Genomic DNA, 13704 nt, shown 5'->3' on the forward strand with positions numbered 1-13704 from the left:
GCTGCTGTAGTTCTCATGCCTTTTGATAGATGACCAGAAATAGACTAGTGACACAGGAAGTGATCCCAGGAACCTGAAAGCAGAGGGGAGGAAGTGGGTGAGGATGCCATGGTGGGGACAACGGGAAGGAGGGATGGAGAGCTAGAAATGCCAGATCAAGAGGGCAGGAAGTGTGGATGGCCAAAGGAGGAAGTCAGGAAAGGGGTAAACAGCTGCCAACAGAAGATGATGGCTGACTCTACGAGGAGACAGTATGTCACACACTGGCACGCAGGATGTTCACCCATGTCTTGACAGCCAATGTCTCTGACATACGGGTCCTCGGACCAGTCCAAGGAAAACGAAGTGGGCTCTAAAGATCTGTGCACAAAACTCCTCCCCAGGGATGGAGGGGCAACCTGCCTTCTTTCATCAGAATGGCATATGTAATGTATTCAAGCAGTGCAAGGGTCAAGTAACGCTTAAGCTAAAGAGTGGGTCTGTGAAGCCATAACTGTGGGAAGAAAGAATTCCCGGGCAAGGCAGGGAAGATATCTGGGGGGAACTGGGTGGTGAGGAGATAGCCCTGTGGTTCTCTTCAAGTCACACCAGCCAGATGACCAAGGGGGGGGGGGACTGCACATTCCTGCCGGAGTGCAACTTCAGCTGTGAGAAGCTTCCAGCATCAGCAGTAAAAGGCCACAGCAATTGATTTACATCTGAGGCAGCTGCCAAGACAGCACTCCAAAGGGTAGGACACTGTCAGACATTGCCTTCCATATCTCCCTGCAACACTAGAAAGCATGATAAGACACTCTGGGGCAAGGGACTGTCACAGGGCCATATGGTAATGGTGTCTGACTTAGATGATCAGAGCCCATGGGTTCTTTGAGATTACCCAGCCCAAACCCTTCATTTTACTTAGAGGTCAACTGAGACCCTGAGAGGGGAAAATATCAGTCCAAAGTCATCCAGTTAGCAAAACTCCGGCCTGGCATTTGGGTGTCTGGATATCTAAAGTGGTGCTCTTCACTCCACGGCTGTGTATTATCTCCTCCTCTGGCTCCTTGTCTACTTTCTCAGAGAAGCCTTCCTCACCAGTACAGATAATATATTCCATAAATCCCACGCTGCCCCAAAAAGAAGGGATTAGAAGGAGCCGAGATGCCCTTCAACAGATGACTGGATTAAGAAGATGTGGTCCATATATACAATGGAATATTACTCAGCCATCAAAAAGAATGATTTCACAACATTTGCAGCAACATGGACGGGACTGAAGGAGATAATGCTAAGCGAAATAAGTCAAGCAGAGAAAGACAATTATCATATGGTTTCACTCATTTATGGAACATAAGAAGTAGGAAGATTGGTAGGAGAAGAAAGGGAAGAAGGAAGGGGGGTTAACAGAAGGGGGAATGAACCATGAGAGACTATGGACTCTGGGAAACAAACTGAGGGCTTCGGGAGGGGGGGGGGGCAATGGGATAGGCCGGTGATGGGTAGTAAGGAGGGCACGTATTGCATGGTGCACTGGGTGTTATATGCAAGTAATGAATCATGGAACTTTACATCAAAAACTAGGAATGTACTGTATGGTGACAAACATAACATAATAAAAAATTATTATTAAAAAAAGAAAAAGAAAAGATAACCACAAACATCTGCTGGGCTATGGGTGCACCTTGATTTGGTGCAGAGACACTAAATTTTAACCTTATCATCAATTATCCTGCACCTAAATAACTACTGTATATTGAAATACACAGAGACTTTTTTTTTACCTCCCTCCCTTACCCCCACTTGATGGCTACTTCCCTGTACAAAGGCTGCTCCTCTCCTCCCAAGGGAGAGGACCAAGGGAAATTCAAGACCATCAACTTTGCAGAGAGCTAAGAGGCTTGGTGGAGAGGAGAGTGCAATCAATGTCAAAAAGAAAGCCTGTGATTACCTTTGACTCACAATCATTCAAGAATAGCCTCACCTTGGAGGAAGAACTCATTGCTGGGAGTGAAATAAAAGCATTCTGCCAAGTCCCTTGCCTTAGCAGGCACAGAGTAAAGCAACCACTCGAAAGAAGAGGTCAGCAGCCAACACTCGGAGGGGTTAGGTAGAACAAAATCCCAAAGTGAACTATAGGAACCAGAGTGTGGGAAAGAGCGGGAGGGGGGCTTACAGCTAATGGGATCTAGAAACTATATGGAAATGACTGCCTCAGCTCCTTGCCTTCTTTTAGCAGAAAGGACTCCCCCTGTGACAGTGGACTCTCATCTGCTTTACAGCAACCTCACAGCTAACCCAGGATGTGGAGAGTAGGGCTAGACCCCTACTCATCCCAGTTGGTTGATCAGTTGGTCAGCCCTTCACGAAACAGTTTGTAGGGCCTACTGCCTCCACAGAATTTAAGAAGACCCAGCCTCTGCCCTGTCGGAGTTGCTAACTAGTGAAGAGTAGACAAGTCAATAGCTTGCTTTGGTTCAGCACAAGAGGAATGGTGAGAAAGGAGATAACCTCAGCCTTGCAGATCGCGGGAGGCTCCACAAGGAGGTGCAGACTGTGTTCAGTTTTAAAGGACAGGTAAACAGAAGCAAGCCAGCAGAGAGAGGGTGGGGCCAGTGGAAGGAGAGTCCAAGCAAATGGAGTCGCGGGTGTAAAACCCGGAGCCCTACTAAATAAGCTAGCAGGTTCTGTGAACTGTGGAGTTGCGTTCATGCATCTGGTTTGGTTTGGTTTTCTGAAGGCGGAGGCTCCTGGTGGTGAGAGCCGATGTGGGAGAGGCAGTCAAGCTACAGGCCACAGAGGTCTTTCTAAGCCTACTAGAGCTGAAATCTACTGGGAACCACTGAAGGATTTTGAGCAAGAGTTTCAGGATCACATTTATGTTCTGGAAAGATTATGACAGCAGAGTAGTGAACAGCTGGCAAGAAGTGAGACTGGTGGCTGGAGGACCAGCCTGGGGGCTCATAGGGTAATTCTGGCAAGACATTCTACGGGACTAGATTGGACAAATAGGTATGGAGAAGAGTGGATGGATTTGCTCTTTGTTTCGGAAGATAAACGGACAGGATGTGATGATGAACTGGAGGTGGCAGTGGAGAAAGGTTCCTGGCTTGAACAATGAAGTGCGTGGTAGTGCCATTTGCTGAGATAGAGAAGACGGCTAAGACTTAGGAAGGGACACATCTGGTGGGAGGTGATAGTGGAATTCTGTATGAGACACTGTTGTGGGGCCAGTCAAAATCCAAGCGGAAACAGCCAATAAGAAATAGACCATGCCAGGGGTGCTTGGGGGGCTCAGCTGGTTGAGCGTCTGCCTTTGGCTCAGGTCATGATCCCAGGGTCCTGGGATCGAGCCCCACATTGGGCTCCCTGCTCCCTGCCTGCTTCTCCCTCTCCCCCTCTCCCTGCTCGTGCTCTTTTTGTCAGATAAATAAATATAATCTTTAAAAAAATTTAAAAAAAGAAATTGACTATGCTGACGGGAAGCTAAGGAGAAAGGTCTGAGCTGATTTAATATTTATCATTGTATGGGTGGCAGTGGAAATCGCTGGCATCTATGAAACCACCCTAGGAGAGGCCTATCATGAGCAGAGAAGTGCGATGAGGACCAAACCCTGGGGAGTCCCAATCAGAGTAGGAAAACATGAGGAGAAAAGAACATCATGAAATCCAAGGGAACAGAGCGTTTCAGGAAGGAAGGAGGTGTGTCGTGCGGCAGAGAGGCGACGGAAGATAAAGAATGAAAAGTATCCATCGGAGCTGGCAACAAGTGGGTTACTGGGAACTGGTGTCTGCAGCGAGGCCAGCCCACGGAGGGCCGAGGAGGGGGTGGGCAATGAAGGCAAGAGGCTTGAGTACAGGCAGCTGGTGCAAGGCCCAGCCACCCAAGGAGTTCATGTGCAACAGAAGTTTTGCCTTGGGAGTGCTAGAGGGTCAGGACGTTGGTGTGCGTGGTAGTGGTCGGTCAGGGTAGGGGCGCGGGGAGTGGGCACACAGGGAGAAGGGGAAGATGTCCACAAAAATTGCCCAAATCCGGAGCCAGTGATAAGGCCTCTGGGTAGCTATGGCACCAGTCCGCTGACACGGGGAACACCAGCTGTTTGCAGGAGGAGAGTCAAACAAAACAAAACAAAACAAAACAAAACAAAACAAAACCCAAAAAACAAAACTAGTGGTCAATGCATCTGTTCTTGGAATTCATGGGAAACACACAGTTTTGGACAGAGAAGCAGCAGGAAGCAGGCAGCAGATGAGGAGATAAAAGACTGGGGGGTTTCACGTGAAACTTTCTAGCTAGGACACAGTGGTAAAACTGGGACAAACAGCTTTCATGGGGCGGGAGGGGGGAGTCCCAATATTCCTCATGGCTTGGGATTATCTGTGCTAGTGTTCCTTTAGGTGGCATGCATAATTAGCAGCTCGCCGTGCTGTATATAAACGCCAGCCGGAGCACCATGAAAATGGGGAAAAGTCTGAAATCGTATTAAGGAATACAGCAGGCTCAGAACAAAACACACAGTCCCACCATCTCCCAACTCAAACACACACACACTGATGCAGTACAATGCAGAGACAACTTTCCCCCAGTAGGGCAAAATGGGAAGAGGTGGAGATGGAAAACGGATATATTTTGTTCAATCTTATGCACCGCCCCCCAAAAATACTCAGGAAAAGAAAAACTCCAAAGAACAGTTCCCCCACGTAATAAAACATTCTCCCCCAAGAAAGAAACCTGAAAGTCGAATTTAAAGTCCAAATTTCAATGTACAGGGGGAAAGAAAAGAAACCCTTTCTTTAACATTAGCAGGTATGCTATCTTTTAAAGTTGACATTCTCCTAAAGGGAGCTAAGTAAGTTTCTCCATTGACAGGCTGGTGAGTTTGGCCAAGACATCTACCAGCGTCTTTACTTATGGCATACAGGTAATACTGACCCTGGGAGAAGATGCTCTGGAAAAGTACCAAAGCAGTATACCAATGCTAGGCAAAGGCTTTTTACCAGGCTGGGCAAACCTTCGAGAAAGTTCGAGAGCGCGTAAGCCAGAAAGGGGTTGGATTGCCGTTGTGCAGGAGCGTTACGTGTTGTGTAAATGTCCTAGTCAGTTCAAGAGGCCTTTGGCAAAGGAAAAGTACACGCTGCCCGGCAAGCTATGTACTTGATGTTTCCCCAAGGCAGGAGGCAGGCCTGCCAAGGGCTGTGGCATATCTCAGGGGTGACCCGACGTTCCATTCCCCTCCCAGCTCGCAGAGCTCGAGGGGAACAGCTTGAAATCCAAATGGGGCCCGCTGCTCGGCTAAGGAAAACAGTCTCAAATCTTTCTGACATCTGCACAAAAGGGGTACTGAGGGGCTGCCCTGCAGGGTCAACAGTGCTGGGGCCAGTTTAAACAGTCCTGCTTGGCCCTGGGAATGCAGGAGGGTAGAGAGAATGACTCAAAGGGATCTGGTGGCCTGGACAGCTTCAAGCACCCGCGCTCTCAGGGTCTGCCCCACGCGCACCGGCCTCCTGATCTCTCTGGGAAATAGGACATCCCTGGTCTTGACTCATGAATTACAGTTTGGTCTGGTTCAGTAACCTGGACAAACGTTCCCAGCAACTGCAGAGTTCACAAATAAACTTTAGGACCATGTTTAACTGGGAGGACTCTGAACCTTTTCAGCCACTCATGTTTTCAAAGGAGAAGCCAAATGAGAGCTCTTTACTGAGGAAATCCACTGCCTTCCATCTTCAAAGATCAAAATCTCAGCCAGAGGTTAAACAATGCGGTCATCTTCGGCATGTTTGTCTGGTATGGGACTAAGTTCTGTTCAGACATATAATAAGATTTTCTATTTTAATGGCTCTGCACCCCTGACCAACATCCTGGATCTGCTTCTCAGTTCCCTGGTGGCAGGGTCTGACCGGCTGCCTCCTATCCCTACACCCTGCCAGGAAACGCCCTTTTGCGTCAAACTGCAAATCTCACCCACTTCCACTTGGGCCATTTTTATTTATGGTATCATTGCAGAGGAAAGGTAAGTCAGAATCACTCATTATGAAAGTGGGCAGGGGACATGTCCAGGAAATTCACAGAAGAAATACACATGTTCCATGAATATGTGAAAAGACACTTAAACTCACATGTAGTCTGGGAATCGGGAGGCTTCTCACCCATATTAGCAAAAATATCAAGTGTTGGCAAGGGCATAGACATGTGGGCACTCCTGCACAAGGCTGATGGGAGTGTAAATTGGAGTATTTGTGGGCAAGTGAGAGCTTTGAGAATTGAAAATGTTTATTACCTTGTGTCTGGAAATTCTGATCCTATAAGCACAAGGACTGCTCTCGGATTTCCACTGGGGAACTGCCACTTTTTAAAATAGCAAATAATGAATCAAGGAACACTACATCAAAAACTAAGGATATACTGTATGGTGACTAATATAACATAATAAAAAATTATTATTAAAAAGATAAAATAAAATAGCAAACATTTGGAAACAACCTAAGTGTTCATCAAAAGGGGAATGAATGGCTGGATTAAACTATGGGGGAGAGAAAAAGATCTTAAGGATATATTAAATGCCTAAAAAAAACAACAACCCCAAAACAAAACAAGGCACAGAATATATACTTATGATTGTAGTTTGGGGGAAAAAAAAAGCCCAGAAAGTGAAATGATTTTTATTCATATTTCTCCATATCTCTGATTATGTACAGGAAAAGACCAGAAAGACAACAGGGGGACTGAAGTCTCAGAGGAGACTTCTGCTTTGCCTCTATCACTTACATGTTGTTTAAGAATGTATTCATATATTTATTACAGAGCCATCTTTTTTCTAAAGTGTTTCCTGGTTGAAGATCAGAGGCAGAGGCATGGGCCTCAGTGCCTCCAGGAGGCAACAGTGGGTAAAAGTAAATAGGCAAGAAATCAAAGGACCCAGGTAATAGTCAGAATCTGTCATCAATTTGCTGTGTGACCCCGGGAAGTCATTTTCCTTCTCAGAGTCTGCTTTCTCTGTACAATCAGTGGATAAGATGAGACGCTCACTAAGATACTGTCTCTTTCTGGTATTTTAGGATTCTCTAAGTCTATGCCTTTAATGTATAATGGGTCTGGTCCCTTTTGATGAGGAGATGGCATTTTTCTCTTCCTTCAAATTCTGGCATAGTTTGATATTTCACTTTACTCCAAATGGAAGATAATGAAAGAGAAGGTGGAGTGGCCACTCTTTTCCCTGTTTGGCCATGGTTTTGAGGGTCTGGTTGACCTATTTATGCTCTGTCCCTTTGACAGTGTAAGCTCTTAGGCTTGTTTGAATGTGATCAGAGTGCAGGCACAATGCTGCAAGTCAGAAGATCTGAATTCTACAGGATGGCCATAAATCCAAGGAACATAGATTATATTTTATTTTGTAAAAATGGAACCCCCTCGCATAATTTTTTTTTCCTGTGTTCCACTAAAGATGTCGGTTTATACTGTGAGAGTGAGGGGTACAAATCATCTGGGGCAATGATTCCCATATGCATATACAAGGGTTGGTGGAAATGCTCTGCCAGGGCACTGTGCTCACTGCGATTCGCCAAGAAGGACCAAGACACTGAATATATCCCATAATGTTTTTAAACAAATCCTAGGTTTTAATATAATATCTATAAATCATTCTTTACGGTGCAGTCACTCACATTTTTGGACTTTAAGGCTACCCTGGAAACTCTTTCTTTTTTAAGATTTTTATTTATTTATTTGACAGAGGGAGAGCACAAGCAGAGGGAACGGCAGGTAGAGGGGGAAGCCAGCTTCCCACTGAGCAAGGAGCCTGACGTGGGACTCAATCCCAGGACCCTGGGATCATGACCTGAGCCGAAGGCAGAGGCCCAAAAAACAGCCATCCGGGCCTCCCAAGGAAACTCTTGATTTTTGACCAGTCACGTCCCTGGTCTATAAATAACAATTGGACTGCTTATTCCCCAGAGGGCAGAACCAAGTGGCTAAAAATGAGCTATGAAAATGTACGTCTATCTACAAGCATAATCTGGTTCTTCACAACCTAATTGGCTTTTGGAAATACTCCAGATGAAACCTTGAGGAAACGCTGGCATTAAGTCAACGAAGGAAACCTCTTCCTGCTCCCTCAGAGACCTTGACCAATCTAGTTCTACCTTCATGTGGTTCGCAAAGCTCCTTCCAGCTGGTCCTCATCACTTTGCTTATTCCACGAAGTCACAAGAGTAAATTCTAAGCATTTTAATTCTAAAGAAAACACACACACACACACACACACACACGTCAGATCACAACTCCTTTGTGTGCCTTTCAGCAATGGAAGAAGCAACTTACTCTCGCTCCTTTCTCAGGAAAGCATTTACAGCCTCCCCTGCAGTCTTGGCCTCCACATGGCTTTCCATAGGACTTCTTCTCGCCCTGTTAAAAAAAAAGGGGGGGGGACACAGTTAATAAACCATGTGAGCCAATAAGCAATGTAGCCCCAGGGAACCTAACCCTTAGCCACACTCCTCCTAACCAAGTAAATGCAGAGTGGCTTATTCATCTCATTTGACCGTGTCATGAGTCACACTGGGCTTGGGTGTTTGGTGTTCACAGAGAAAGCAGTAGCTGTAGCAGAGAACTTGAGAGAAATTCGAGTGCTAGAAACGTGATGATAGATGCAAATGGCCATCCTGTACTCTGTTCTCAGAATTGTCCTCCTCAAGCTCACTTTCAACACCTCATTCAAACCTTACAGTAACACCCCTGTGCCCCAGTTCGTCCGACCCAAATACCTCACTTGGTACCGTACAGTATACCCTCAACTGTTCAACTTCCTTTTCTCTTATCGGCTTGATGATGATGATGATGAGGATGATTACTGGCTGAATTTCTACAAAGGCCCTGCGTGACCCGACATGTACTGACCCTCTCTAACCTCATCTCTTTACTCTCTCCCTGGCTCACTCTGCTTCAGTCACACTGGTATTAGTTCTATGAAAACTTAAGCCTGTTCCTGCCCCAGGGCCTTTGCCCTTGCTGTTACTTCTGCCTGGAATGCTCTTCCCCTAGATTTTTTTTTTTTTTTTGCTGGCCTCTTTTCATCATCCAGGTCTTAGTGCAACTGTCTGCTCTCAGAGAGACCTTTCCTGACTACTCAACCTAAGGCAGCCCCCAGTTACTTCCAGTCATATCACTGTGCTCTCCTTTCAACATTAAACATTCTCTCTCCCCCCTACTGGAATGTAAACTCCACGTAAGTAGTGATCTTATCTATATTGTCCAACGTTATATCCCCAATGTTGAAAAGAGAAGATGGTACAGAGAAAGTTTGGATGACCCTCTGAATGAAGCTGGGATTTGACCCCAGGTCTGACTAACTCCAAAGCCCTGACCTTAACCCTTATACTTTAGAGTTTTCTAATTCCTCTATCTACCAGAGCCTCAATGCAGGGGCTCAAAAATAAGGAAACTGCCATTCTGACCCTATCCACCCTGGGGGAAAAAAAAAGCAAAACATAAATTCTAACCATTATCTGTAACAAGAACTTTATCTCTGGGATGGATTTAGTATCATCCAACTTTTTTGTTTAATGTTGGCTGTTCTTTTTTTTTTTTTCCAGAAGAGAAAGGCATATTTATGAGCCCTGCCTTGTACTTAATCATTCTTGCCTCTTTGTACTGTGAGTCTTTTCCTAATTCCCAGGGAGCACTGTGAATTTCTCAGATGGTCTCTTATCTCTTTAGACATTCCCACAACACTTTATCACTACAACACCTCAGTAATAAGGTAGTGGTGGCAGAGCTCTGACACAATATTGCTATTTTAGATGCCAAACACCTTCTTGATATGAGATATTTTATCTCTCTTATATGCCTTTGACATGGTAAGTGTTATTGTACACTTTCCAGTTTGCCTTCCATTTCATGGTATACAGGACAGGCAAGTATTCATAAGGGTGAGATCAAGAGGCGCTGGGGGAGGAAGAAGGGGGGGCTGGCATAGCATAAAGAACAGAGAGACAGACCAGCACCGAATGTAACCTTCACCTACGCTGTCACCTTCATCTCCTGCCACATACTATAATTCATGGGGTAATGGATAATTTGTATTTGCTTCTACATATATTTCTGTATTTTCCAAGCTGTCTTCAGCAAGCATATATAATGGTAAGGAGAAAAACAATTATGTTACTAAATGATACAAGCCACCCCCTTTGAGGGAGAGGACTCAACTGGCATTGCAAGAGCTGGAGTGGGATCCATTTGGAGCTATGGCCTACTACCAAACAATGCCTTTTGGGTGTCCCATAAAGTCTGTCTGTCATGGACCCAACGTTCCCAGATCACTCGTGTGGAGCACAGGAGCTGGATAAGACAGGGATAAAATCCCGTTCACTGGAGCTGAGCAAACATGGAAGGAACAGAAGCTAAGGTTTCTTGGGAACTTGGCAGAACAAGGAGGCAAAGATACCCAGCTAACAGACAGGAAGCCATCACTGCCCTCGGTCACTGAGGGAAGTAACCAGAGAAGCCCCACTGGCCACAAGGCAATTTCCTGTAATTCTGGCCCTGGCAGTTCCCCCAGGAGTCTTCAATTACAGTGAGGGCGGGGAGGGGATGAAAGGAGTGGCTTCCAGGGAACAGGACAAGACCAGGCTCTGAGGAAGTTTCTTCCCTCTCCCGGCTTGTCTGGGGATCCTCCAACCCCTGCTTCACGGGGCCACATCGCTGGTGTCATTCCCGTCCTGGAATGCTCTCTGCTTCCTCTCCAAACCCAAGCCCCTCCCTATATCCACAGAAAATTCAAACTGGAAAGGCCCTGAGAGATCATCCAACACAGTGGTTCTTCATTCTGTCAGACCGGCGCCCTATTTTTTTTTTTTTTACTCTAAGTATTAATTGTTCTTTCTTGCTATCCTGAAAAGAAATTCATCGGAATCAGTGACAATAAAGATGTAAACAGTATTTTAAGAAGCACATATTGTGCCATAACTGTTGCAAAGCAAAAACGAAAGTCATTTATAACGAAACAATAGGTATTCCAATCCGTAAATGCTCATGCATTGCTACGTCAGAAGACACGGTGAGGTTGTCAGAGGCTAGCAGCTCAGTGCTGGATCGCTATGCAAGGGACAACCTGCTGAAGCAGAGTGACCCTGGGATGTGGTATTGGTGAGTCAAGTACCATGAGTGCAGTCTCTATTACCATGGTAATCACACCTGGTAAGGTTCTGGGAAAAAAAAGGTTCCCTGTTTCCTTTGTTTATTGTGTACTTTTAATCAGTAAAAATAAAACCATGAAAAAATTCATCACGATCTGTAAAATGGGGTTATGTTCTAGGCTCAGATAATTACAAACAGACTTTTCACTTCCATGAATGTCCAGAGGTCTTCTAAAGGTAGGGCAAGATACAAGACAATTCTTCATAGTGTGCAGAACACCTATCATTCCTGGGTCCCCCCTAAGAGCCGCCCCCCAATCATTTTCACAACCAAAACTGCCCTCACAATTTCCAAAATACCTCCTGGGGGTAGGGTGCTTCTGGTAAGAACTAGTAGTCTAATCCACATCACTCATTTTCCAGGTAAGAACCCTGAAGGAAAGAACTTTGGTCCAGGTCACACAGTTAGCAAGGGAACCCTCACACTTCGGATCCTAGTCCCATATTCTTCCCACTCTTCCACACCTCTCAAGGCCAAGTTCAAGTCCCATTTCTTCCATAAGCACTCCAGCTCAGCAAAATAACACAGCAGTCCCACTCACCAGGCAAGTGTCACAGGTCACTGTGGGACAGTCCTCGCAATGTTTCTGAGGTTGCATGGTTGACAGTCTTGTTTCCTCAACCAAACAATAATGTTGATAGAGGAAAGGTCAACCTATTTTACCTCTTTGTATATTCCCACAGTGTTAGAGGGCAACCTACGTTCTAGCCATTAGCTGAGGCTGTGTACCTTAGATAAGCGAATGAGCCCTGGAGTCAGGGCTCTGTACAGGCTTAAATCCCAGCCTAGTCGGGATTGATCTGAGACAAGGGACTTAAAAAGTCAGATGGAAATGGCAACAATACCTACTGTCTAGGGGTTGGTTGGAGGATTCAATAAGATAAAGCACGCGAAGCATGCTGCCTGGCTCATGGTAAGCGCTCTGTGTCAGCTATTATTATTACACTGATGTTAGTATGCCACACTCTTCGGCATTCCTGTAACACCCGGCCTCTCTCTGGAGCTGAGGGTCAAGTGGTACACAACAGTATATCCATGCCAGTTTGTCTACAGCTGGTTAGGACATCCATTTGGATTTGTTGATGTCTGCATATAATTGATTGTGTAATATTTTTTTATTTTAATGTTTTTTATTATATTATGTTAGTCACCATACAGTAAATCCCTGGTTTTTGATGTAAAGTTCGTTGATTTATTAGTTGCGTATAACACCCAGCACACCATGCAATACGTGCCCTCCTTACTACCCATCATCAGCCTATCCCATTCCCCCACCCCCCTCCCCTCTGAAGCCCTCAGGTTGTGTAATATTTTTAATAGCACCAGTATCTACCTATCACCTATCACATCTATCCATTTGCTGATGCTGGTTCCCCTGTCCAAAATGCCTTCCCTACTCCATTTTCCCATTTATCACAAACCAAACGTCTACACATTTTTCAAAACCCAGCTCAGGGGCGCCTGGGTAGCGCAGTCGTTGGGCGTCTGCCTTCGGCTCAGGGCGTGATCCTGGCATTCCGGTATCGAGTCCCACATTGGGCTCCTCTGCTGGGAGCCTGCTTCTTCCTCTCCCTCTCCCCTGCTGTGTTCCCTCTCTCACTGGCTGTCTCTCTGTCACATAAATAAATAAAATCTTTAAAAAAAAAAACCCAGCTCAAACACCAATGTCTTGGTGAAGACCTGGTCCCCCCCTGCCCCCCAGCACCAATTTTCCCTCTCAGTGATTTTGGGCCAAAGTTCTTACTCCCTGCTCTTTGCTAATGGTGATTTGCCATATTTGACTTGTTCCATTTGGTTCTGCCATCAGACCAGAAAGAGAACTGTATTTTCTTCTCTGTAGCCCTTGCACAAGCAGGAGCTCAGTAAAGGGCTATGAAATAATTGCTCTCAGGACAACGGAGTTCCAAGTGTTAGACCGCTCCACTTAGGATTCTTCTTCTCCCTTTGGTTTCCCAAAATACAGATTTACATCACAGTGTCCCTTCCAGAAGCCACTCAGTTTTTCCAGGCATCTCCAGTGTTTTCTGTCAGGAGTGGTGGCAGGGATGACAATGACACACAAGGTAACCCAGGAAGCAAAAGATGTAATAATGGATATAAGAATGAAAAAGCAGCTTAGCTAGAGTGAATGAATGGTTGGCAAAAGTGAGTTATTCTTTTATTATTATGTTTTATTTTTTAAGAAGATTTTATTTATTTATTTGAGAGAGAGAGCACAGCAGGGGGAGCGGCAGGCAGAGGGAGAGGGAGAAGTGGGACTCGATCCCAGGACCTGAGCCAAAGGCCGACACTTAACTGACTGAGCCTCCCATGTGCCCTCATACAGTAACTTCTTTTTTTTTTTAAGATTTTATTTATTTATTTGACAGAGAGAGAGAGACAGCCATCGAGAGAGGGAACACAAACAGGAGGAGTGGGAGAGGAAGAAGCAGGCTCCCCCAGTGGAGCAGGGAGCCCGATTCAGGGTTTGATCCCAGGACCCTGGGAGCACGCCCTGAGCCGAAGGCAGACGCTTAACGACTAAGCCACCC

General features: G+C 45.7%; 1 protein-coding gene across 3 annotated transcripts in view; it reads right to left on the reverse strand.

The window, feature by feature from the left end:
• Nucleotides 1–13704, reverse strand: part of COL4A6 (collagen type IV alpha 6 chain) — a 271356-nt gene that overhangs the window by 132533 nt on the left and 125119 nt on the right. For all 3 annotated transcript variants that reach the window (XM_034650007.1, XM_034650008.1, XM_034650006.1), the window contains one exon: nucleotides 8300–8383. In XM_034650007.1, coding sequence (XP_034505898.1) covers nucleotides 8300–8383 — 84 coding nt within the window. The remainder of the gene's footprint in view (nucleotides 1–8299; nucleotides 8384–13704) is intronic.

Source organism: Ailuropoda melanoleuca, chromosome X, assembly GCF_002007445.2.
Source record: "Ailuropoda melanoleuca isolate Jingjing chromosome X, ASM200744v2, whole genome shotgun sequence".
Lineage (NCBI taxonomy): Eukaryota > Metazoa > Chordata > Mammalia > Carnivora > Ursidae > Ailuropoda > Ailuropoda melanoleuca.